This window comes from Thermobia domestica, chromosome 8 (genome assembly GCF_964235325.1).
Source record: "Thermobia domestica chromosome 8, izTheDome1.hap1.1, whole genome shotgun sequence".
Taxonomy (NCBI): Eukaryota; Metazoa; Arthropoda; class Insecta; order Zygentoma; family Lepismatidae; genus Thermobia; species Thermobia domestica.
In genome coordinates, this window is record NC_137461.1 from 47,504,281 (window position 1) to 47,532,092 (window position 27,812).

The 27,812-nt window shown below is 37.1% G+C and overlaps 1 protein-coding gene across 1 annotated transcript; it reads left to right on the plus strand.

The window, feature by feature from the left end:
* Nucleotides 1-98: 98 nt before the first annotated feature.
* On the plus strand, nucleotides 99-27,812 carry LOC145692884 (coiled-coil domain-containing protein 86). The gene is made up of 3 exons (XM_081768430.1): nucleotides 99-427; nucleotides 5,778-5,982; nucleotides 27,614-27,812. The coding sequence occupies exons 1-3, from the start codon at nucleotides 237-239 to the stop codon at nucleotides 27,704-27,706; spliced, it is 489 nt and encodes a 162-aa protein (XP_081624556.1). The 5' UTR covers nucleotides 99-236; the 3' UTR covers nucleotides 27,707-27,812.

A 27,812-nucleotide genomic window follows, 5' to 3' on the forward strand; every position in this document is an offset into this window, starting at 1 on the left:
CCACGTCTCATATAGCCTCGCTGCTGAACGGGACGTTAAATTCAAAATCACTCACTGAAAAGTTCGATGAAATACGGGCAGCAATCTGGCGGGAATATGAGTTCTGCCGTTGGCAACATTGTGTTCCTGGTAGCAGACTAGCGGTTGGTCTTGCATTCCTGCGGTATTATGCACAGTACTGAAAAGTGATTTAATAAAGTTTACTGTGGAAAATTAAATTTAGTTAATTTAAGATAATGTCAGAGGAGGGAAAAATTGTGAGAATGGAAGAACTTCTAGAGAGCATTAACTCAAAGACGAAAACTGAGGCTGTAACTGACAGCAATGAAAAGCGTACCAGTTCAGAGAAAGAAAGTGCAAATGCAATTGTAACTGCTCCACGTGGTTTGCCAAAATCTGGCAGGTTCTGGAAAAGTGAAAGGAAAAGGTAAAAACAATTATATTAGTAAAATACGAAGTGAAATTTTTTTTCGTCAAGTAGTGAGAGTGTGAATATAAGTAATTACTGTTAGTGCACAACATATTGATTGGAGTATGTTTAGTACAAGAGGTCCAGAAGCACGTTAAAAACACGAAATTTACAGGAGAAATGAATGATACAAGTACTTAGACGTAACATAACGTAACTAAATCTAACCTAACCTAACATAAACTAAACTAACTGAATGTGAACAGATATTACCAAAATTGTGACTTTTTGAGAAAAGAGCTGGACCCCTTCTGCTAAACATAGTCCTATTGAATTGGAGTGATAATGAAAATATTGTATGTGTAAATGTGCTCGTCCGCTATCCTCGTTTATACATAAACCGGTACTTCCCGTTGCTGACGCGCCTGTTCCCTATAAAGACACCCCTGCTACGCTTCTGGTCGGACTCGGTCAGATAGCATTCGTGCTTTTTAGTGGCCACTTAGCACAAGTTAGTTCATGTTTATACGCATTACTTTTTATGCCATACTACTACACAATATTTATACTGAATCTTGCTGAAGTCAATCTGCAAGTAGTAATAGAGCTTCTCATTTAGTGCATGCTCTGCTAAAAGAAATACAAACCTCTAACCAAACCTGGAAATGTAGGAAATCTTTCAAAATTTGATAAAACCGTCTGCTCGAGTAATGCTTTTGTGTGTGTGTGTAAGGAGGAACCTGTTACCAATGATATAATGTTCAGTAGAAATCCAACTATTAACTTCATTTTATGCAGATTTACAATGCATCCTCATATAGTATCTATAACTATCTTACTTCAACTTTTTATTGGGGTGAAGCGTTGTGGCATCAACACAAGCATTGAGATGAATATGAGGGGAACACAACAGCACAAAAAATGGTACAGCTTTGCCTTTGGCGTACCACTAGATAGAATTACTGAAATATTATCATTCTCTCTTATTGTCCTATAAAAGGTTTTCACTGCGCGACATGAAAATAGCTCACTTGACATGGATAAAATTCAAGGCGGCCACCAGAAGAAATTGTTGAAAGTTTTAGTTCTTTTACGATTGATGTATAAATACGGCTTCTGGGCGTGTAGCATAAAAACTAGCGCGATAAACGATCCAATCTATGCTAGTAAACTCTAAACCTACACTTGTAAACCTAAAATACAGCTGTATTATTTTGTGTTGAATTTTACCTATAAATCTTCCAAAATGTGGTGCGCCAAAACCACACCTGCATCCAAAAAGTTTTGCAATCCGACTTTAGGAACTTTAGATAATTTCTTCTCAGTGGACAATGAGATTAGCATAGAATTGCGACTTCAAGTACCGAAAATCAGTTTGAAATTGGTTTTATACGATTGATTTTATTCGTTCCTCTCACCGAGATTTATAACAACTGTGAAAAGCATTTTTTTTTTTTTTAACATCGCTTCTGATTTTGCAAAATTTACAGGCAAAATTAACACTCCGCATGGAAAGACATGTTCATAAGGTTCTAATTTTTGCAAGCAGCAGAATTAAATAGTAACATATAGAGGTATATTTTATGTTTACTGTTATAGGATTACTAGTTAAAAGACGCTCGCTTGGCAATACTATGTGAATCAAATATTAAACTTTGGTACAGTAAGGAACCAACCTACCTACTAACTTATAGCGAAGAACCTGTTTTCTAGAACCTTCCCGTACTATACAATGGTTAAAATAAGTGTATATGAAAGATGACTGTAGTAGGTACAATTTTCCGCGGTCAAGTTCCACAGTTGGTCGTCCGTTTCTAGCAAAATTTTGAAAATTTACCACTTTCCCCCTTCGGGCGCTCATGATCATGATTGCAGACCCGTAATTTGAATCCGAAACGAGACAGAAGTTTCGATTCAGAAGAAAATGCTATGGAAGAAACCCACAAGACGCTCACTTTGTCATTATTTTCTCCTACTTACTGGTTAAAAACAAATAGTTCTCAAGTTAATAAACAGTTTTTACCATTTTCGACTTCGCTTAAATAACTCTCTTTGTTTTTTTATGGTATGCACAGCAACACATGGTTCAGCACGCGTAATTTTGTAAACAATAAAAATTTGTAATGATATTATACGTTTGCGTTACATGTATGTAATTTTTGTATTTTAATTCTGCTGTTTATTAAAATTATTTATTTTGTACTCTTTATTACAAAGTAAATAAAAATATTATTTAAAAAATAGTTAACAAGGAACACAGACAGCATGATAAGTCATCAATTGCCGTTGAGTTCACTTTACTAGTTACTGCCATCTAGATTTTTGGGTAATTCAAATTCTGGTCACACTGTAATTTCTATGGATGGCAACACTGCAAATTCTTCCGATTCGTATTTTCGGGTGTAGGATAACATTACCTATTATTGAGGTAAGTTACATGCCATTACCGCTTTTCATTTACTAAAATCTGGCAAAAGAAAAATTGTGAGCTTTCGATTTTTTTTTATTTTTTTTAGTAGTAGTAGTAGTAGTAGTAGTAGTCGTCGTCGTCGTCGTCGTCTGCCCCCTTAACGCTTAACCTTTTAAATTATATTATCTATTTTTAGGTGATAGGATAAAATTTTCATTATTCGATTAAAAAAATACCAATAAAGCTTTTTACTTCAATAAAGTTTTTTTTTTTTTTAGGACTGAAGCATTGTAGAGAACGCTACATATGCTTTCACGCCTCTTTTGCGTCGAGACATAGGATGTGATGACGTCATAAATTTAAAAAAGATATTTTTTTTGTGCCTATTTTTATAATTTTTTGGCGAGCCTACATTTTGCATTCAGAAGACTGAAATTCTGCACACTCGTTCAGTGCACCCTTAGTATTTTTCAGATGATTTCAGATTTCTGCATGAAAACAGGAGGGTCCAGAGGGAAAAAAATATATTTAAAAAAAAGGCTATTTTTAACAAAAAAAATTAGCTTTCTTCGCGATTTCCCCGCCTAAGATGGAGACATATGAATGGTACCATCTGAGAGGCTGTTTTATTCTGAAGAGAATGATGTACGAACCATGATCTTTAGGATAAATAGGGATGTCTCAGGAAAATGTTACCTGAGATCCTGTTTTATACTGGAATCTGGGGTATTTGGGGATATTATTTTTCGCGGGCTTACTTTTGCATCTAGAAGTTGGCAATTTTGAACACTCATTCACTGCACCTATTAGTATTTATCAGATTTGTTTTAGATCTTTGCCTTTAAACAAAGGCGGTACAGAGGGGTAAAAAGTAAAAAAGGGGATATTTCTTAACAGAAAATCCCTTTTTTCGTGATTTTCCAGACCCAGGTAGTCTACACGATGGAGACATTTGAATGGTGCCGTTTGAAACTCTGTTTTATTCTGAAGAGAATAATGTACAAATTATGATTCTAGGATAAATAGGGATGTCTGAGGAAATTTTTATATTACATCCGGGTCATCTGGGATATTGTGGGGATGTTCTTAGCTCGTTGTTTAATATTTTTCCCGCCCTTACTATTCAAGACGAAAGCTTGAAATTTTGTATACACATTTAGTACACCATTAGTATTTCCCAGTTGATTTTGAGATTTGTGCGTTAACACAGGGAGTCCAGAGGGGATCAAAATTTGAAAAAAAAAAATCAGAAAAAGATCCCGACTTCTCTCAAAATTTTCCGCTTCAGGGACATGATAGGGAAAATGTGAATGTTACTGTTTTAAAGGCTGTTCTATTCTGAAGAGAATGAGGTACGAACCATAATCCTTGGATAAATAGGAATGATGCTTAACTGAAAGTCTATAATTTACCCCCCTCCCCCCAAAAAAGCCATAATTTAAAATTGTTAAGAAACATTGTTTGGGATTGATATAAGTTAACGATTGGAGATTAATTCAAAATTCAACCCCAATACTTTCACTTAAATGGCATAATTGGCATTTAATACTAATTCGTAGTGCTTTTTCTTCAGTTCGCGACTTGTATTATACGAGGCGAAAGATTTGATTTAAATAAAATAAAAATCGATTTAAATCAAAAAAATCATCAAAAGGGATTTTTTTTAAATCATGATTTTTTCCACCCTGGTTAATATTTTTTTACAATATACGTATTGTTTTGCTCAGCGAATAGTATAAATGGGATACAAATATGGCAGTTTAAGCGTAATAACTTCAAATTATTTTTGTATTCTTGTGTTTGGATTTTGTATTGAATTTCAAATAATTTAACAGTTTGTCTACTCGTAGTTGAAGTACTAGAAGTTTGCATTGATACTAGAAATCATGGTGCAAAGCTGGAACAGTGTAAAAATTCTCTTTGAGCTATTAGGATGACAACTCCGTCATCTTGAGTGTCGGTGATAGGGATACTTGACCAACGCTGAAAAACTTGCCACTGATGAGATCACAAAACTGAAACAGAAGCACAAAAGCTGCGCTTCACCATGCAATAAATAAAACAAACAGAAATAAACAAGTTGAGAATAATAGTAAAGTCGTTAATCTGAAAATGTTATCTCTTAATATTCAGTTTTTATTCATGTAATATTTTTGAAGTACAAAGACGGTAGCACAGCTAAATGTTAGCCACGAATAGATTTAAACATGTTACTCTGTAATAGTTCTAATTAATTAGTCGTCTACTTGACAGTATTTTATATAGCAAATGTAATACGGAATGTAATAAAAAGTCTAAATATATGTAATGCGGTGAACCATGTGAGGAAAGAGTTCACAGTGGAGGGTGAGTGGTGGCCAACACACACACAGAGAAAGGTGAGTGTGGATTACGACAGGCAATTTGAGAGAAATAACATCCAGAAACAACCTACTCTTTTTATTTTATGTTAAGGGGGCCGCGGTGGCTCAGTGGTAGAGCGTTCAAATCTGGTGCTTGGGGTCCCGGGTTCGATCCCCTCCCTCGCCAAGTGAACTTTGTGGTGGGCAAACACCGTGTGCGTGGGTTTTCTCGGGGTTCTGCCGTTTCCTCCCACTTTATTCATTCCACCATTTCATTCATTACTCATCATCACTGTCTCCTTTAGCCTAACCGGCATAACTGTGGGACGTACAACTCAGATTTTATCTTATGTTAACGAACTAGTTTATGTGCATTCTTTCTGTTAGAATATTGAAAAAGATTTTGCTTTTTCGATATGTTTTATAGGCTGTTAAGTATCACAGCATGTAGTCATGTGTGGTGTCACTCACTTTTTTTTTTCTTTTTTTTTTTAAGTCCACCGTAATATACTGAAAATTTTCTAGCAAGATACCAGAAATACCGAAGTCAGGTACATTAGGCCCCCTGTTTAGGTAATTAATTTAATGTATTTTTAATATCCTTTGATACTTTCAGAGCGTCTTCCATGATAAAAAATAATGGTCTTCGTTCGACGTTAGAAAAAAGACGTCAACTAAAAGAGCAGCAGAAGCAGGCGCAGCAAAAATCTCGAGAAATAATAGAAGCTAAAATGAAGGAAAAAGAATTAAAGAAAAAGCGAAGAAAAGAAAACCTGAAACGACGTTTAGAGAATGAACGGAAGTCCGAGATAGTACAAGTGGTACGTATTATATTGGTTGTATGTGATCTAGGTTAGTTACATTGCACATGTGTAAACTAAGGAGCTTAATTTTCTTCCTGAGTTTTTTGTTGGGTATTGTTGTTTTGTATGCAGCCAATTTGTGAAATACATTGACGAGTGGAATTTAACGTACTAATTTATATAAGAGCAACTATAGATAGGTTTGTAGTGGTTCAGGTAATCCAGAGAGAGAGGCCTGCTGGAAGAAGCAAACACTAAGCTGTGTGAAACATTGCGGCAAAATATAATTCCTCGACGACCACAAAACTTTAAACCAGGGATGCAAATAAGCACTCTATCTGGGCGAGTGGTTCATCGGTACGGGCGAGTATTTAATATATCGAAGGTAAGTAAAAGATTTCTATTGTGGAATGTGGGCTAGTTATTTTTTTCTTGGGTGACTAAAATTCTGTTTTTTATTTGCATCCCTGCTTTAAACATAGATTTACTAAATGTTCCATCTCCGTGAGAAAAAGGTGTAAAATATTAATAGTGTAATTGTATGATGGGTAGAGAACTTTTTTAAGTAGCTGTGATTTTGATTCGGAAGTCCCAGAAATAGGAATAATGTTATAGCTCTCTTTCGCTGAAATTCTTTCTGATAACTCGTAATACTAATATGTTGGTAGAAATACAGTATAGCCTCGTTAACACGAACTCGCTTAAGCCGAACACTCGGTTAGGACGAACAAAATTTCGGTCCCGGCATCGCTGTACGTTATCTTATAGGAAATTTTATCGGTTAACACGAATTTCGGTTAGCACGAATTACGAACTAATTTTTGGTCCCTTGAGTCAGTAAAGGTTTTGATTTAACACGAACTTTCAATTTTTTTTTTTTTTTTTTTTTCAGATCATTTTTCTTATTTCAGATTTCACTCCAGATCAGTTTTTGTCATACAGTATTTATACAGACGAAAATTGCCTTGTAAATAAGAGAAAAACCAGAAGCAGGTATCTTTCCTCTCTTATGAGGTGTTGATTCTGTCCTCCGTCAAGCGCTGAACATGCAGGTGCTTGGCAGAGGAGCTGGCGACAGCTCGAGACAAAAAATCTTCTCTCCCCTGTAACTCCAAACTGGTGACAGCAATCATAAATACCTTTCCATTACTAGCGGTATTCACCCTGCTAGCGGAGTTATCAATTTTATAACTTGACCTGGATTTTCTGCGTGGAAACTTTTTTTTAATCTTCGAAGATAGGATAATAAACTTACTGTAGTGTTTTCACTTTTCAGAGGATGTTACCGAGACCGAAACTAGTCTCGATCTCGATCTTAACTCGAATTTGAGACCGAGTCATGCTTTTCGAAATCGAGACGAGACCGAAACTCTCAGTCTCGTCTCTATACAATTCTGTGGATGGTATCAAGACGGAGAATAGTCTTGGTCTCGTCTCGAATTTGGAACCGAGAGGAGACCGAGGCTACTCAGTCTCGTCTCGATACCATCTCTAGTGTTTTCTATGACATACATAATATACTGTAGTGGTATGTATAGTCTGTATACTGTAGTGCGTATGTATGGAGAAAATTTATTCGAATAATGAAATTTGGGTCCCCGGTTAACACGAATTCTTTTAACACGAACTCCTGATTTTTCAGTCCCTTGGAATTTGTGTTAACGAGGGTTTACTGTAGTATGTAATGTGTCTCTTGACCTTTTATCGTAGTTAATCCTGGCGTTGCTAGAGGTCCTTTCGTACCTAGCACAAGTTGGTTAGTGTTTTTGCACGTCTCTTGGTTAATACTTGAGTTACAAATCACACATCAGTATGTCGGCATATTATCGAGCTGTGCGCAGTTATTTGTGCATACACCAAGAAAATAACACTGCCAACCTAAACTAGTTATGTACACCTTGTCTCAAAAAGGTTGAGCGCATTCTTTACTGGTGTTTTGAGGCAATAATTTTCTAAGTCCAGCTTCGGGTATCTTCGGGAAAAAGTAAGCCAGGTTCGAACCTCCAAGCCAGCCTTTGCAATCGGGAAAAAGTTTGCAGATGTGTTTTTCTTCTTTTAAATATAATAAGACTTGTTACCAAGTGTTTAAAAAAGCAACATTGATTGAAATACTTAATGATACAATATTTCGAAACCTTTTTTTTTAATGTCAGCACATGCTTGTTTGTCATTTAGCTCTCCATACGTAATGGAACATTTAAATACGTTAAAGAATCTTTCCATATATAAAAGAATGCTCAAAGTTAAGAAATAGAACATAATTATCGCCTGAGTACTAAAATAAAAGTCAAAGTAGAACAGAAACAGCGTTTGTAATGGATATGAATGTCATAATTATCTTGAGATCCGTTATACATCGCTAGAAGCATAATTCTAGAAGCCCTTGCGTTAGCTCATTGGTAAGCTGTCGGATTTCAAATCTTAAGGTTGAGAGTTCGAATCCCGTCTAGGTTAGTCCTTTTTTTAAAAAATTATATTTTCCGCAATGCATGAAAAATTATATAAAATAATTACATTAGAATACATAAGTTGTGTATATATAACATAATCATTGCAGAACATAGTAATTATTATGTTTAAAATATAACATCTGAGATAATTTTCACAGTAGGTCGGTATTATATATGAGGATGTAAATACAACTTAAGAAACTCGTTCAATAGCAATAAATAAATCATGTAGTGTATTTATTTGCAGCTATTTGTCATATAGAAGGTAATTCTCAACATTCATAATACAGAATGTCATTTATGTTCTTGAAAAGTTATTCGATGCATAAACAGAAGGTATAAACAGAGAATCCAAAGTCGGAACGCTCACAAAAAATTTCATGAACCCCAAAGGTCACGTGAGCAGACTGGAATTGTCCTTATGAAGCATGCCACAGCAGAAAGTCTTTACATAGATTTTCAATTCAATTCCTGATATACGCTTTTGCAATCTGGAAGTGGTGATGCCTTCAGTCGCCCTCTCTCGCTCGCTCGCTCGCTCACTCTCTATTTATACAGAATATAAAAGTGGATTTATGTGTGTGTTTCAACATAATTCTGATATATCTAGAGCAATTTTAACTATATTTCTTACAGTCTGGAAAAAGAGTACTGTCGGGATACATATCAAAAATGCTAGAAACGGGTCGATATTAGTATCGAATCCATAGTTTCGTGGTCGCTTAGGTGAATGATTCTGCTTTCAATTCAAGTCCAACTAAGCTCCCATTAGCACCCAGGGTGGTTACGTAGCGACATAAAGATATCGAAATCATTCGATATTAGAATCGAATCGTAAGTTTTCAGCGCCGCTAGCAGTGCAGCATTTCCCATTAGTCCACAATAGTCCACATTTCACACTAGTCCCATTGCCTAGAGGGCAACATATTTGCAGAGTGCAAAGTTTAAAACTTGAATAATATTTTATTTTTTCCGTATGAAAAAGTTATAAATCAAGAGCAAATATACTATTTCACGAACAATCCTCTTTTACTATTCTAATATGTTTAATAATAGCGTAAGAAATCTAATAGTAATTCAGAACATGTTTCACAGTTGTTATTTTTTGTTACATAGTTGTAGCTGTAGCATGTAGTGAGTGGAATTTAACTGTAATAAATTCACTAATTAACCATATTCGAATTAAGTTTTATTTTTAAGTTCGGGATGAAGGGGCGGAGAAATATGTAGTTATTGGGGGCACCGAGCTTTTCTACATTTTACTTTCAAGATCTCCATTTTTCTTTTGTCATTTGTTCCTAATAAAAACAGTTCAGTCACTTTTGGATTGTCATAGGATAGTAGGAGTTGGATTTTGGGATGCAGCCTGTGAGATTCTAGAGGAGCTAACTGCTTGAAAAAGTATTTTTGAATCATCTGTAACATATGAAATAAGATTTGTATCATAAAAAATTGAAAGTAACTATGTCTGCGTAATCATCACGGTCAAATTGCAAAGTCAAATAAATTGACGTTTGGTATATAATCAGGCTCTAATCCCAACTGGGAAGTTATCATACGCGTGTCACTTTCATTATAATACATATCCTTAGGGGGAGTAGAAGTCCGAATTTTTGCGAAAAATTGAGTTGAGTTGAGTTTAGTTTAGCGTCCCTTTCAGCAGCGAGGCTATATGAGACGTGGACCTACTGATTAACGTGGAATCCGAACCACATGAGCGAAAAATTGAGTATCTCACAAGCCGTTCAACTGAGAGCTGAAATTCAGCATATAACTCTTTATTAAAAATAAAGAGAATATGTCCTGGCATTTTTTTAAATTATCATTTATGAGCGGGGGGACGGGGGTGCATTTTCTATATATTGGAAATTGGTAGTGGGTTGATTTGTAAAAATAATCGAAAACGATTGATATTAGTTGAGAAACAAATTGAGTAATGCAAATTAAAGTTCTTTTTGAATTTTATACCCACTGCTTTCTATTTATAATTGCTGAAGCTGGTGTTTAATATATGGAGCGTTCCGAGCATAAGGCAATCAAGCCATAAAGTTAGAGAAAAATGGCCATAAAATTTGTATTCTAAACTTAATTGCATGGGCATTTTCAATTAGTACGGCATGCTTAATTATATAGAAAATTAGTTTCCCTCTCTCTCTCTCTCTGTGTTTTTTTTTTTACGTTGGTCTACTTTTCCTTGATTTGAAACTTTCAAATTTCACCCTATTTTCTACTGAAATGTGTCTGTAAGGCAACAAAGAAATAATTATATATGATAAATTTAAATTCATTTTAATTTGGAAGATGAGAAACACTTTGCCATTATATATCGTAAAGGTCAGACACACCAGTATTGTAACAGAGAGGTGCTTGAGCCATTAACGGTAGAAATTCAAACTACGATAAGTGATAATTTCACAGTCTTGTTTTATTACAAGTGTAACCTCTTTAGCCAATGGAGAGGAGGACGTGGGCCATCGGTCAGAGTTGATGTCGATGGGTTTTGGTGGGTCGGAGTTGGTCACAATGGTTCAGAGTGGTTCATAGTTGGTGGTGGGTCAGAGTGGATCACGATGGTTGATGGATCAGTGGGCCAACGGGGCATTTGGGTGGTGGGTGATAGTGGGTCATGGTGGGTCGTGGATCAAATTTTCATTGACCCACACCATCTCTGGTTAAAATTGTACTAAAGATAAGAGGCACCGAAGATGCATGTCGGCTATTATGCTCAAATTTTGCTCATGGATAGTACTCCACCAGGAAGCAATAAATCTGAAACGGTTCACGGTATCACCTTCTAGAACTCGAGATGTAGGGGTTGGTCTGATTGGCTAAATTAAGACGTCAATGATTTATCCTTCAACAACCAAGCTTTTTATGATCGTTTCCGTGGGGAAGTCAGAAGAACACGTGCCTAGTAATCGTAATATTGATAGTTTGCGTCCACCCCGGGTATTTGTTTTGTGTTTTTTGATTCATCTAAATATAAACAAATCACACATATAGGCATTTTGACATATTTTGGGAGAGTAATTTTGTGGTTCGTTGGCGTTTCATCGCGTCTCTGCTGCTGGTAGTAAAGTTTTCAAAATGGAACTTGGGCCACCACGGATCGTCGCTGCGGGGCTACCAATTTCTGGCGAGAGGTCAATAGTTGACCATCTGTAGTCCACCGACGCTTACAGCTTAGAGTAATGAACGATGTCTTTGCCTTGTAGAGTTCATGACTACCGACGTCGGCAGTCAACTAGCTCTTAGTATTCCTTTACTAACCATCTATTGTTCATGTTTGTACACGGTGTTGTCATAATAATAATATTAATAATAATAATAATAATAATAATAATAATAATAATAATAATAATAATAATAATAATTATTATTATTATTATTATTATTATTATTATTATTATTATTATTATTATTATTATTATTATTATTATTATTATTTGTAGTAATAGTAGTATAATTGATGATAGAATAATTATTGTCTATGTATGGTCCAGGATTTTGCTCGTTTTGGTTCGTCTTGACTCTAATCCGAGTCGAGTTGGAAGATATTTTTCGCGCCGAGTCCAAGAGTAGACCTCAAAGATGTCTGTTTCGAGTCGAGTCGAGTTTCAAAGAAAAGTCGTTCGTGCCCATCCCTACTAATGAGAGCTTAATCGGAGTTAAGCGAAATTGAAAGTCTCACTATTTATCTAAGCGACACCGAAAACTATGAATCTAATATCGATCATTTTCTACCAATCTTTTATATGTATCCCCCTCCCATTCACCATAGGTAACCCGACAGCACTCTTTTCGAAACTATAAGAAATGTGGTTAAAATTACTCTAGGCCAGTGGTTCTCAATCTAATTCCTATCACGATCCCCTTTTATCACACGCTCTTGCCAGCGACCCTTTTATAATTTGTTTTATAATAAGCTTGTGTGGGATTTTTAACATACCTATTTCTATAATAGTAGAATCCATTTTTTGTTTATAGTGAACAGTGCCATGGAAAATCAGCGCCCGGGGCGAGAGTATAGTACGATGTCACCGTATATATGAGTGACGTCGACAGACTAGCTACGAAGCGCCACCATGATTGGCACGAAGCTCAATAACATTTTCAAAATAAACCCTACCTTTCCTTAATTTTGAGCACATTTTATTACGTTTTTCCTTCTATTTTACACATGTGCACATGCACTTTCCTAACATGAGTAACACACTTCCTCCGAAATGTGTGGCCCCTTTTTTCGGCGCCCGGCACTGACAGTGGATACAGTAACTGTAATATCTATATTCCCAACGACGAAGGTGCTGGTTCAAGATGGATGTTAAACTCCTTCATTGAAGAGGCCATTAACGTATCCGATCTAAGCCCACAACTTCTTGACCAAATAATAGAATGATCATGCGACAAGTCTTTGCAACTGGTTTTTTGTAACGAAGACTTGGACAAGTTCTGCCTGATGAGGAGAGAAGAATATCCTGGTCTGGGGATTGCTGCTTTAAAAGTAATAATTCCATTTGCTATATCGTACTTGTGCGAAAGTGTGTTTTTTATGGTAAACATTAAAACAAAGATAAGAAATCGCTTATCAGTTGAAAATGGCTTGATAATGTTCGTCATGAAGATTGAACCGGACATTGCTGAACTAGTGAAATTACACCATGCTTAGGTGTCTCATTAGGTTTTAATTTTAATTGTATTTCAATGTGCAGGTTTTGTTGCATGTGTATTTTTCTAGTATTTCTATATACAGTTCTCATTAGTTTTACATCATACCTCTTTGATTTAAATTCATTTTTAAACAACTCTACTAACTAACTAACTCTATGGCCTATGGAACCCGGAGGTTCAATACCGCGTTCACAAAAGCTCTACACTGACTTCTATCCTTAGCCAATTGGATCCAGTTTCTACTTTGTATTCGTATCTCAGCGAAATCCATCTTAATATTGTCCTCCCATCTGCACCTAGGTCTTCCTAACGGTCGTTTTCCGATTGGTCTTCCAGTCAAGATTTTGAAAGCGTTTCTACTTTCTTCCATTCTAGCTACATGACCTGCCCACCTAAGCCTTCTAGACTTGACGACCCTAACAATGTTGGGTAAACCGTATAAATTATGTAGTTCCTCGTTATGAAGTTTCCGCCATTCCCCATTCCCGTTCCTCTTGGGTCCGAATATTCGTCTAAGGATCTTGTTCTCAAATACTTTCAGTCTATGTTCTTCCCTCAAAGTAAGCGACCATGTTTCGCAACCATACAGAACAACAGGCATGATTATCGTTTTGTATATTTTAACACGTTCGCTGCTGAGAACGCCCATTGGCGTCCAGTACTGAATTTGGCATATGCGCCGGACGCCTCTCGGCGCTTGTCCCTGCAGCTGATTCACTTGCACCTGCACCTTGCACCAATACCTGCACTAGCGCTGGCGGGAAAGTGAATCAGCTGCAGGGACAAGCGCCGAGAGGCGTCCGGCGTATACAGGGTTTGTATGATAAGTAATGAGACCAGGTCTGGAAACATTGTTTTATTGATCTGATCTGTACAGGGACTTAAAAGCTTTCGAAGTACTCTCCTCTTGCGTCGATGCACTTCTGCAATCGATGTTTCCACGCTGCAAACGCCCCCTGGAAGTCAGCAGCCGGCATGTCCTTTAGAAATGTGGTCACGGCTGCTTGGATGGCTGTGACGTCTGCAAAACGGGTTCCTTTCAAGCGTGGCTTCAGCTTCGGGAAGAGGAAGAAGTCGGCCGGGCTCACATCTGGGCTGTAGGGTGGTTGTGGAAGGACTTCCACCCCAATCCGGGTCAAAAAGGAGGTCACTAAGAAGGCGGTGTGGGCAGGGGCATTGTCGTGATGCAACTTCCACCGGCTAGCGATCGCCGGTCTTTTCCGCTTGACGCTCCTGTGCAGTCTCTCAAGGACTTGTTTGTAGAAGGCGGCGTTGACGGCTTGTCCTTGGGGTACAAACTCCTTGTGGACCACCCCCACATTGTCAAAAAAAAAACAATCAACATTGTTTTCACCTTTGACTTCGACATTCTGGCCTTCTTGGGGCGCGGGGACGCAGGAGTGTGCCACTCCGCGCTTTGACGTTTCGTTTCAGGGTCGTACTGGAACACCCACGACTCGTCACCTGTTATGACGTCATCTTCAAAGTTAGGGTCACTGTTCATGAGGTTCAACAGTTCCTGACAACAATCAACACGTCGTTGCTTTTGTTCGTCAGTCAACACTCGCGGCACCAGTTTCGCACAGATTTTTCTCATTCCCAATTGTTCCGTCACAATCTTGTGCACTGTTGTGTGGTTCATATCGAGTTCATCAGCAATCAATCTCAACGATAATCGACGGTCTGAGTTCAGGAGATCCCTCACTTTTGCCACAGTTTCGTCCGTAGTCACTGTTGTCGGGCGTCCAGCCCTCTCCAGATCCTCAACGCTTTCCCGGCCGTTCCGGAACGCACTGTGCCAACGAAACACCTGGGCTTTGGATAGGGCTTCCTCTTTGTAGGCCTCCGTGATGAGAGAAAGCGTCTGAGTAGCCGTTTTCCCCAGGCGAACGCAAAATTTGATCGCATAACGCTGTTCGATGGAACCCTCCATGTTTGTTGATTTTCCGCCGTGACATGAATGTTCACAAGGGCTTTGTCCAAGGCTTGTCCGCGCTCCACTAAGGCTCGGAGCCAACTGACGCGCGGTGCGTTGCTTTGCTCGGACCCCCCCCCCTACATCCTCCATCACCGACAAACCCGCTCCAGCGACACGCGCGCCGCGGCGCGGCGAGTCTCATTACTTATCATACAGACCTTGTATGCCAAATTCAGTACTGGACGCCGATGGGCGTCCTCAGCAGCGAACGTGTTAAGCTTCAAATTTCTCGACAGAATTCGCGACGACAAGACTTTGAACCGAATAATAACACGAATTCTACACCCTTTGAAAATGTTCAGTAGACTTATTTTTTATTGTTCTTTACAGTGTGTATAAAAAACAAAAGTATGCCTATCAGAACAAAATTAAAAATAATATTTAAAAATAATTTCTGGTATTAGATTCTAACTATATTTATCTCTTCCGCCTATCTTCGCGATCCCCTAGGGGCCGCGACTCCCAGGTTGAGAAACCCTGCCCTAGGCATACATGAGTTATGTTGGAACTTACATACATACACTTTTATGTGTATAAATGCAGATAAGAGAGAGTTGAGAGAGAGCGATTAAGGAATTACCGCTCTCAGTCTCTTCACTTTACTTTTGCGATTCGCGAATTTCTTACGTGACAGTTTGGGGCTAGCTAGTTTTTTGTCTTGGACCACGATCCGATTTTCGATATGCTCTACCTAAATGCTGTAATGCGAATATTGAGAAGTTATCTGCGATGAAAGTAGTTGCGAATAAATACATTACATAACTTATTTTTTGCTATTACACGATTTTTTAAATTTGTATTCAATATTCACACATAACACACCGACGTTCTGTCAATACCTCAGATGTTATATTTTAAAGATAAGAATTACTTATGTCGTGAAATGATATGAATATATATATTCAACTGATATATACAACTGATGATATGAATATATATATTCAACTGATATATACAACTGATGAATTGTAATGTAACTATTTTACATAATTTTCATGCATTGAGGAAAGTAGAATATCATAAAAGAATTTCACCTGAACGGGTATCGAACTCACGATTTAAACGCTCGGTGGTGTACCACTGAGCTAACATGACCGCTTTTCGGAAGCTGCTTCTGAAATATAACTGAGCTCATACGTAAATGCTCTTTTCCGTATGGAAATCACAATGACGAAACGAGAGTGTGAATACATAGTCTCGAAATATTGTATCATTAAGTATTTCAATGTTACTTTTTTCTACACTTAATACCATTTCAACATGTCTTATTATATTTAACAGAAGGAAAAACATATCTGTACATCGTTTCCCGATTACTAAGGTTGGCTTTGGAGGTTCGAACCAGCAGCTTTAGTTTACTGTTTTCCGAAGATACCCGAAGTTGGACTTCGAAAGAGTTTGTCTCAAAACAGCTATCATCATATTGCTCAATCTGTTTGGTATATGGTATATGTTTTTATACGTGTAAAGTCAGTATAACAATTCATTCTTTAAACAGCTTTTCGTATGTATTAATATTCCTTTATAAAAACTGTTTTTGATATTATTATTACGGCACACCATTTTCAGATTTCTTTCGCGAGTCGTTGACCAAGTCGTTCCCCACCAGCGTTGCCAGACTCACAGCTCGGAATTATTCCAAAACCTGATCGAACTTATGCTAGATTCGGTCAAATTATGCTAGATCCTCATAATTACTAATTCAGGAGTTTAAAAAAACGAAGTTGAGATATGATAACGTAACTTAAAATACACAGAGAGCAAGAATGCAATATTTCACGCACCAAAATTTTAACTCAGCTAAATTAATGCAGTCGTTGCCAGACTCAATGGCGTATATATCGTATAAATGAATGCAAAGTTTTTGTTTACATATTTTGAGAGAAAATTACTTCGCAGCATAAGGGGAGTTGGGAATCGTCTGCTAGGGGGGGGGGCGGCAGATTTTTGGTCGGTCTCGGAGCTGTCATTTCAGGAATAAATATGATCATGAAGTCAGAAATAAAGATTGTGAAGTTGTCAAAAAGTTGGGGGGAGAATGGCCCCCATAGCTCCGCCCATGCCTCGGAGTTAAAGGATTAGAAAACCCTGGGTGGAGCCACAAAAAATCCCAAAGACGTTTCGAACTTACTTCGGAAAATAAGACTGCCTGTATGGTTTACCGACTGTATGAATCAATGGAAGAGGATACATTTCTGCCGTTCTTTTTCTTCCCACGACCAACTTCTTTCTCATCTCCAGGTTTTAAGGCTTTCTGATAAACTTGCTGAAATTGTGCTAGATTTGGGCAGGATGCTAAAAGCAAGATGCTAGATGCTAGAGACATGCAAATTATGCTAGATCTAGCATCATTATGTTAGATCTGGCATCATTATGTTAGATCTGGCAACGCTGTTCCCCACAATAGGCGTGTCGTGCAAGTAACCAATCACACGTCAGGTACTAGCTTTTACCTATTGCTTCCTTCTCACAGCTCAGAACATTGGTAACTATGGATAGACGTACAGCAGTAATTACTTTATGGGAGTTGGAAGGTTATTCTGCAACTGCAGCTAGCAGGCGAGTAGGTGTCCCGGCCTCTACAGGAAGGCGATGGAATCGGAAATATGGTGCTACAGGTCAGACTGATAATTTACGATCTCCTGGTCGTCCGCATGTGTCAACCGAAGCCCAAGATGCGAGATTAGTAAACGAAGCCCGGTTAGACCCACTAAGGACGTCTAGACAGCTAAGGGAAGTTTCTCTCTTTCCTGGTAGAAAGCATACAGCTCTGCGAAGGCTTCGTCATGCTGGGTTACGTGGCCGAGTTGCTGCCGTGAAGGAATAACTCTCAGACGACCACAAAATTTACCGTCTCGCGTTTGCACAGGCGAATGTGGGTCTCAATTGGGAAAACGTAGTTTTCTCAGATGAACCCATATTCACAACATCAAAGGAGGGACGCCGTTTTGTGTATCGTCCGAGAGGCACCCGATATGACCATGGATATGTGGCTGCTTGCAATCGCAGTGGCCATGTATCTATTTTATGTTGGGGTTGGATTTCCAGTCGCGGAGCAGGACAGCTTCATAGAATTGAAGGACATCTGGACAATGCTCAGTACTTAGACATTATCAGTAATATCTTGGTGCTATCTGTACGAGTATTTCAGCCTGATGGTGTAATTCAGTTCCAGCAATACCAGTCGCCAATACATACTTCCCGTGTGATTCAGGAATGGTTCGCAGGGCATCCTGAGATTGATTTAATCGACTGGCCGCTCGTGGAGCAGACCTCAATCTCATGGAAAATATGTGGGCAGAAGTGAAGCGTACTCTAAGGGAAAGTTGGCCTGAGGCAGATCCACCAAGAACTCAGGATGACCTGTGGCATCTTGTTTCCGAAGCATGGCTGGAGGTAGGGGAAGGAGATAGATTTGTCACCCATGTAATAGATTCCATGCCCAGAAGAATGGAGCGTGTAATAAATTCAGAAGGGTCTTGGACACAATATTAATGTCCCCGCCATAACTCCCGAAAACAGCCCTTTTCAGGGCTATCTAAACGCTTCTGAAAATATTTCTAGAAGTAAACCACTCCTTGTATCCGATTTCTGTGCAATCCTACTAACAAAAGAATGATTATTAGCTGTAGGCTTTGAACTCGAGACCTCTTTATTGGCAAGTCCGTACTCTACCAGTGAGCTAACATGAACACGCAAACCCAACCTGAAGAAACACGACTTTCAATTTCTGGTATTCGATGACAATGATGCTCATATACTTGGCAAATGTTGTATTCAACTTAGGATATTCCGCAACACACACACACATAAACAAAGCGAAAGAGAGAGAGAGAGAGAGAGAGAGAGAGATGAATATACAAAAGCATATTCAACGTATTCGAATGAGACTCTAAGTAACGACATTCCGTTCTAAAGAGAGTTTGTGTTTCTTCCCGTGACGTTAAGGGGTTCGGGAAAAGTTATGTGTCTTGAAGCAGGATACGACTTTGGATACTCTGTTTATACACTTTCTATATCCGTAGGAATATATTGTATTTCACGAATGTAAATGACATGCTGTAATGAGAATATTGAGAAGTTACATCTGTATGACAAATAGATGCAAATAAATACACTACATAACTTATTTATTGCTATTGAACGAGTTTCTTAAGTTGTATTTACATCCTCATATATAATACCGACCTACTGTAAAAATTATGTCAGATGTTATATTTTAAACATAATAATTACTATGTTCTGCAATGATTATGTTATATATACACAACTTATGTATTCTAATGTAATTATTTTATATAATTTTTCATGCATTGCGGAAAATATAATTTTTAAAAAAAGGACTAACTTAGACGGGATTCGAACTCTCAACCTTAAGATTTGAAATTCGACAGCTTACCAATGAGCTAACGCAAGGGCTTCTAGAATTATGCTTCTAGCGATGTATAACGGATCTCAAGATAATTATGACATTCATATCCATTACAAACGCTGTTTCTGTTCTACTTTGACTTTTATTTTAGTACTCAGGCGATAATTATGTTCTATTTCTTAACTTTGAGCATTCTTTTACATATGGAAAGATTCTTTAACGTATTTAAATGTTCCATTACGTATGGAGAGCTAAATGACAAACAAGGATGTGCTGACATTAAAAAAAAAAAGGTTTCGAAATATTGTATCATTAAGTATTTCAATCAATGTTGCTTTTTTAAACACTTGGTAACAAGTCTTATTATATTTAAAAGAAGAAAAACACATCTGCAAACTTTTTCCCGATTGCAAAGGCTGGCTTGGAGGTTCGAACCTGGCTTACTTTTTCCCGAAGATACCCGAAGCTGGACTTAGAAAATTTTTGCCTCAAAACACCAATAAAGAATGCGCTCAACCTTTTTGAGACAAGGTGTACAACCAAATTTTCGTCTAAAGCGTTTGAAAATGTTCAGTAACACTTTGGATTGTAGCCACGATTGGAGAACAGAATTAATACAAAACATAGAAACACAAAAGTACTAATATGGTTTATATACATATGTATATATTCTGGATGCTGTCTGTTGGGCTTTTAGTTAATTTGTCTCGTACGGCGCTTAAAAGTTCAAGAAATAATATTCGAAATAGCCTTGGAAAGTTAAAAAAAAAAAAAAAAAAAAAAAAAAAAAAAAAAAAAAAAAAAAACATTGTTTGCTTCTAAATGTGGCCAGAAAATTTAGTATATACTTCTGTGTTTATCATATAATCGGAAATAATTGGATGTACTGAGAAACGTTTTTTTTTTTTTTTAAATATTATTATTATTAATTTTCCATCTTCGATAAATTAACAGGATGAATACTAAGCCGTACTGCATTCAGCAGTGGGCAAAAAGTACCGCCTGCTTTTCGACGCGGCGCCCAGGTGGTTGGCACTTTACCGTTTGAATGTGCCGCGCTTGTGAGATTGCATTAAATGCAAATCTGATCCTCTTTCCATTCTTAAAAATTTGTTCTATAGTTACCGGAGTATCTAGTAGAGTATTCAGTGATTTAAGTGTGAACATTATGTAAAATAACACACATCATGTAGGTTACGAAAGAGAAATAAGTTATTTATGAGATAAACTTACATCGTAGGACATAGTACCTGTGCATATGTATAAGTATTATTTAAAGTAAATTCTTCCAATTCTAATTGTAGAAGTTATTTCATATCTTGCTATGATTTATTTATTTCAAAGTGTTATGACGTTGATGTAAAATTGTTTAATATTTTGAAGATATGGTGTTCAAGATGTGTGGACCCATTGTTACCGTATTATTATTGAAACTAAGTTGATTAAAACGTCTTCTCCAATAGCTTCTATTACGATTGACTTGGGTTTCCGCTGGTGTCTCACACTAGCCTATGATTAGTACTCCAATAATAAACATTTCTGTCTTGAATCGACTCATTATTTTATTTCTGAATATTAACATTTCCTCCGACTATGCCACAATGTAATATCAGTCACATCTTACATATCACGAGAGGCCGAATCAACCTCTCTGTGTTGTAAACAAACATACAGGGACAAAACATTATCTTTCTTAATTAAAAAGTTATTATCTTCTTTGTCTTTCACTTTCCTCCTCCTCCGCCTCTTTCTACTCTAACAACAATCACCACCACTATCATCATATCATTACCAACATGCTGAAGAGAGTAAAAGCTAAGGAAGCAGGGAAGGTAGGAAATTAGAGAAGTGTTGACAGTGTGTATAAGTAATTAGGAATCCAAGAATATTGTCTCTAGAGTCATCGATTCTTCAATCAATGCTTTTGTGCGCCTGTCACCACTGTCTTTGTGAAGATCAAGTTTCTTGTTTTTTCCCGCTGGTTTGCGGAAAATGGGAGAAGCAAAGTATAATATCGTAGTGCCTTGTGTGAGAAATTACTTCTCGGTGCACCGATATAGATTGCGCTTCCACTGGGGATGGCAATTGGAACTATGTCGATCAGCATAGTAATAAGTTAGGAGTGCCCAGGAACCCTTTTGCAAATCTGGTAAGAAGATTGGCAAATTACTCTTCCTCATCATTATTATTATACAGGAAGTTGAAAAAAATATGGAAAAACCCAAGAAAAACACTAACTTGAGTATTAGAGCGGGGGAAATCTTTAGTTACAGTACAACTTGCAGTTTCCCCAGAATAGATAAATCATGAGTTTCAAAGGAATATTGTACCATTCTTCCTGCAAAACATTGGGGCAAGTTCGGTTACTAACAAGGAGGTAAATCGCGCGCTCGCGTATTTGCCTCCAAGTACTGACCACAAGGATTAAATAATATTGAGTTCGGGCGATTGTGGAGGCTTGACATATATGACACTTCACTTTCATATATGACTCAGGAAACCAGTTCTGTGAGTTGTGTGAGAAGCTTTTTCTTTTCTTGATAAACAGCGTCACCATTTGATGGGCCTGATCTCTCAAAGTGGTCACATAGCCTGATAATGATATGAACTTCCAATGGAGTAATGGTAACGATAGAATACCACAGTATGGCTGCCTAGGGTTGCCAGATTTTGTAAACGTAAAACCGGGACACCAATTTCAGAGTTCCTACTCATTTGGTCAGAATCAATTAATTGCCTGTCTTTTCCAGGTTACTACTCACTATTTTTCAGTTTATTATAGGTATACACCGTTAACACACATGAAGCCGCACAAGGAATGTATAAAGAATGTGAAAAGGTAACATAAGAAGAGCTGTCTGGCGTCCCTTATTTTGAATTCCGATTTGTTGCCTTAAGAGGTCCTAAATATTGCACCAATTACGACACACTCTTCCATTTATGATTGAAGAGATACTTTTTTATTTGTTGTGTCATCATCTGACTCAGAAACACTACCCTTAAAAAATACAAATTTAGCATTTAGCGAGAAAAAACACATTAACGTAAATTCAGAACGATAATTGAAAATATATCTCTCTGGGTTCTTAAAACTTTTGGTGCTTTTACTTCTGAGAGGAAAAATGACTTAAGTGCATCATGAAGTATCAATAACCTCCCTGCTGCAGCAAAGATAACCATCTAGATTTTGTATATAATAACAGTGTGGTGTTATACATCCACAAACTCGCAAAACTCATTAAGACGCTCCGTACGTCCAGTATATATGGAAAAGTATTTGAAAAATTTAATTATAACCGTCTCCACATCTATAGTGAAAACATCAGTGGTTGTCTTCGCCGCATTATAAAGGATATGGGCTGATCATCCAACACGCAGAAGATTTGGAATTCACTCTTTAATTTTGAGAACACATTGTTCGTACCCGTACGTTGAATACTACCAAAGTTTGTGTTTGCATTGTCACCACAGGAAGCAATGCATAAGAGTAAATTTACTCTTATCAATGTTATTTTCTTATATATTAACGTAGTGATTGCTTATTTCACAGTTAGTTTTTTTAATAATAATAAGGAATGTAGTTTAAGCAGATTTAGTTTTGCCAAATTTTTGGTGTAAAGTATTGAGCAATCAGTGGAAAGTTTTCTGTGCGTCATGGTTACTATCGTCGGTGGCAATAACAAAATAGTGGGCATTTTCTATATCATTACATATTTGTTTCGTAGTGTCAGGAGCCAAAATGGATTTTACTATCGCTGTTGCTTTAGTTCTCCCTAAAGCGATGTTTATTACTGTTTTGGAATCACTAAAAATTTTAGAGTTTAACTTACTAGTGCAATCCATCGATTTAAATAACATAAATGGTGTTTCATTGTATAGAAGCACATTTTGTTAATTCAGCCGCTTCTACCAATTTTTTCTGTCGGAAAAATTTCGGTACAAAATAAGTGTCCAGTCTTTTTGAATTGCTAGCAGAATAAATGTTTCATTTATGCTTTTCGCATGCTATGTAGTCGTTGATATCTCCTCTTTCCCCATGGCCTATCTTAATGTAACACTTACACGTTTCACACTGGACTTTATGGTCATTTCTTCCTCGTTCTATAAGTGACCATTCCACTGAATATTTCTCCTGGAAAAAAACACTTGCACTTGGGAGTAATGGAAACACTTTGTACACCAAACACAGCAATGTGAAACAAGAACGTTGACTTCACTCTACGCCAGTGGTTCTCAACCCAATTCCTAGCACGACCCTTATTTTATCATATCCTCTTGCCAAAGACCCCCCTTATAATATCTGGTTTGTAATAAGTTTGTGGGGGGATTTTTAATATATCTATTGCAGAGATCTCACGATATGCATCTATTTCTATAACAGTAAAATCCATTTCTTGTATATAGTGGATACCGTAACTTCCCTAGAAGCGAATGGATTAAAACCAAATTTGGTCAGTGCATTCATATTACAAATATCCAATCCGATCCGTCATACTGTTTCAAAATGGACGCCGTTTGAAAGTTTTAGAACTTTATAACTTCCTTGATTTTGGATCATATGATAAGAAAATAATAATTTCTAATTTTGGTTTAAAAAACTTGGACAGTTGTTAAAAAAAAAGTCATTGATATTTTAAAGGGTTTGATAATGTGCATCACGAAGATTGAATCGGACATTGCAGCACTAGTAAATCACACCATTCTCAAGTATCTCATTAGCTTTCAATTATAATTGTATTTCAATAAGCAGTTTTTGTTGAATTTGTATTTTTCTGTTATTTCAATATGCAGTTCTCATTAGTTTCATATCGTGCCTCTTTCATTCAAATTGATTTTTAAACAGCTCTACACTTGTTGAAAATGTTTAGTAGATCTATTTTTTGTTGTTCTTAACAATATGTATAAAAATAAAAATATGTCTATCAGAACAAAATTAAAAATAATATTTAAAAATGTTTTCCGGTATTAAATTCTAATTATATTTCTCTCTTCCGCTTATCTTCGCGACCCTCAGGTTGAGAAACCCTGCTCTACACCGACAAAGAAATTCAATTCACTTCACTTCACTTACAAAGATATGTAATTATAGTATACCTACTGGACTAAAGAAAACGTTTGATTGTAAAATTGTGACTCAAAAGACGGCAGATATGACGAAATAGTTTAAATGCGGTTAACGTTCAGCGACTAAGAGCAGTATCGCCATTGTTGATTAAAGTTCCAACAATGAAGCAGTTCTGAGCTATCGATTGAATTTGCTAAGGTATAAAATAACTAGTACTTAGAGCCCGTCACTATTGAAAGTGACATTCAAAAAAATATTGCCATAACATATGCCCTCTCGAATATTGTTTTAAAAATCCTCTTTTTCCCTCTGGAAGCTAAACAACCCAAGGACGAAAGAATGGATGTGATTTTCAAACTCCTTGTTGTTTGTTTAGTAAAATTAATTGGCAACACAAATCTTCCGAAAACCCTCCGTTTTAGGTGAGACATACTAGTTCTTGCAGGCTGATTTTTTTTTTCAAACTAAAGTACGAAAACCAGGACAAACAGGCGTCCCAAAAGGCTTTTTTCTAGACAGTTGCTTCTTTCATTGAAAACCGAGACGTTTGGCAACCCTATGGCTGCCCAAATCTGAGCCATATTTCACTCTTGGCAGCAAACATCCGGATCGTACGCTTATAGATGGCGTTCTCCACACAGATTCGGCCAGCAATCGGAAACAGTGTGACGAGTGACTCATCCAGCTAAATGACTATCTCCCATTGCTACGTTTTTGCAGGGTTTATGACTGGCGTCATTACCTCCTTAGTAGCACTTCGGTCACAGTTTTGGAATTGTATTTCGTCCATAAATAACCTGGTTGTGAATTTCCTTTGTACTGTTTTGGTGCTTATAAAATTTGAGCACGGTAGTAACTTCAATAGTCTTTTTTGCAACAGAAGTGTTCGTCACAATCTTACATTGTTTGTCGCTCAAACCACTTGTGTTTCGCGGATACAGTTTTGTAGCCTTACTGTATGCGGTTGTAATCTTGGATACTGTACTTCGCGGTACCAGACACTTCGGTTATCTTGGTTATAGAGGCTCCCACTACATGTGCCGCAACAGTTCACCGGCAGTCCACTTCCGTTGGCTCAGACATGATTTACTGACTATTGCACAGAACGCTGTCCCGGCTTTGAATGATGCTTACCACGTGTTGAGAAGATTGTATGGTGGTTGCATTATGGGAAAAAAGCCATGTTCAAAGTTGAATCTGTATTATAAAATTGAAAGTGACTAGTGTGTGACTCATAATCTCTTGAACCACGCGACCGATCTTGATCAAATTTTTAACATTCATGAAGTTCGGGCCTGGGAAGTTTTTTATTATTTCAATTTGACGGTAGAACTTAGGGGAGGAAGGGGAATTATAAGAAAAATAAAATAAACTTAATAACTCTTCAACCAAACGACCAATCTCGACCAAATTTTCAACATAGATGAGGTTCGTGCCTGGGATGTTTTTCATCGTTTCACTTTGACTTGCAACATGGGGAGGAGGGGAAAATATACCAAAATCAATGTCGATAATAATAAAAGTGACTATGTTCGTGGGTTAATGACTCTTGAACCACCCAATCGATCTTCATCAAATTTTCAACATAGATGAGGTTCGAACCTGGAAAGTTTTTGTATCATTTCACTTCGACGGTAGATGCTAGGGAAAGGGGAGGGTTGGAGGGGAAGTATGTGAAAATGAATAAAACTTAATAACTCTTGAACTACCCGACCGATCTTGATCAAACTTTCAACATACATGAGATTCGAACCTGGGGTGGTTTTTATCATATCATTTTGACGGTAGAGCTTAGGGGAGGAGAGAGAGATATAAAAATTTAATAACCCTTGAACCACCTGACCAGTCGCGATCAAATTTTCTACATAGATGAGGTTCGGGCGTGGGATTTATTCATTCTGACTATAGAATTTAGGAGAGGGAAAGGGAGGAGTTTAAAAAAATAAATAAAACTTAATAACTATGGAACCAAACGATCAATCTCGATCAAATTTTTAATATAAATGAGGTTCGGACCTGAAATGATTTCTAGCATTTCACTTTGACGGTAGAACTTAGGAGGGGGAAGTACATAAAAATAAATAAAGTTAATAACTCTTAAAGCACCGGACCGATCTCAATCAAGTTTTCAACATGGATGAAGTTCGAACCTGAGATGTTTTTTGTCATGTTACTTTGACGGTGTAACATAAGGGAGGGGAGGGGAAGAGACATTTAAAAATGATCGAAAATGACCGATATTAGTGTCGGATCTATAGTTCTTAGGGTCGCTGAGACAAACAGTGACACTTCCGATGCTGTTTAAATCCAAATTGAGCCCCGCAGCTTGGGAGAGAGAGAGGGGGAGATAGATATACAGGGTGGCCCAAAAGTAGGTATACAGTCCCGTACAGATTGGCTCATGGCATTTTATATCATTTACCTGTTATCCACACAGATATTGACTTAGGTGTCCTTAATTTATTTTCACTTATTCCTTAAGCTTCGAACAAACCAAAGCAAATAAATTCATTATCTTAATAAATTAAAATGTCATACTTGATCGATACTGGTCTGTATACCTACTTTTGGTACCTACTTTTGGACCACTCTATATATATCAAATGATCTAAAATGACCGATATTAGGGATGAATCTATAGATTTTCAAGTCGCTGAGATGAACAGTGACACTTCTGATGCTGTTTAAATTTTAATTTAAATTTGCAGCCCCGCAGCTTGGGGGATGATATGTACAAAATGATCGAAATGACCAATATCGGTGTTGAATTCATAGTTTTCGGTGTCACTGAGATGAATGAACTTCCGATGCCGTGCCCTGCAACATGGGGAGAGAGGGTATATATAAAAAATCATAGAAAATGAGCGATATCAAAGAGCGCTTTAGTAATAGTAAAAAGTGACTGACTAACGGAACATACCACTATTTTTTTCTTAATTTAACCCTGTGAAGCGGATAATTTGATGCTAGTTTAATAATAAATGTCGATTCAGCCATGCATGTTAATATATCTAAGATCTTTAATAAGCAGTATGTACCTTTTGTTGTTGAAATTAATATTGATTTAAATTAATATAAAGTTACTTAATAATGATATTGTTGTTTTGTTGCAGATTAAGAACACATCAAAATTGAAGAAAATGAAAAGGAAACATATAAGAATGATTCAGAAACGAGATACTTGTGATATGATTGGCAGAAGATGAAGTTGGTTAATGTATTTCATTGTTGACGACCACAAGTGTATTTTTTATTATTATTATTACTGTAAAGTTATAAATATTTTTAAATTAAAAAATAATTTTCGTTTAA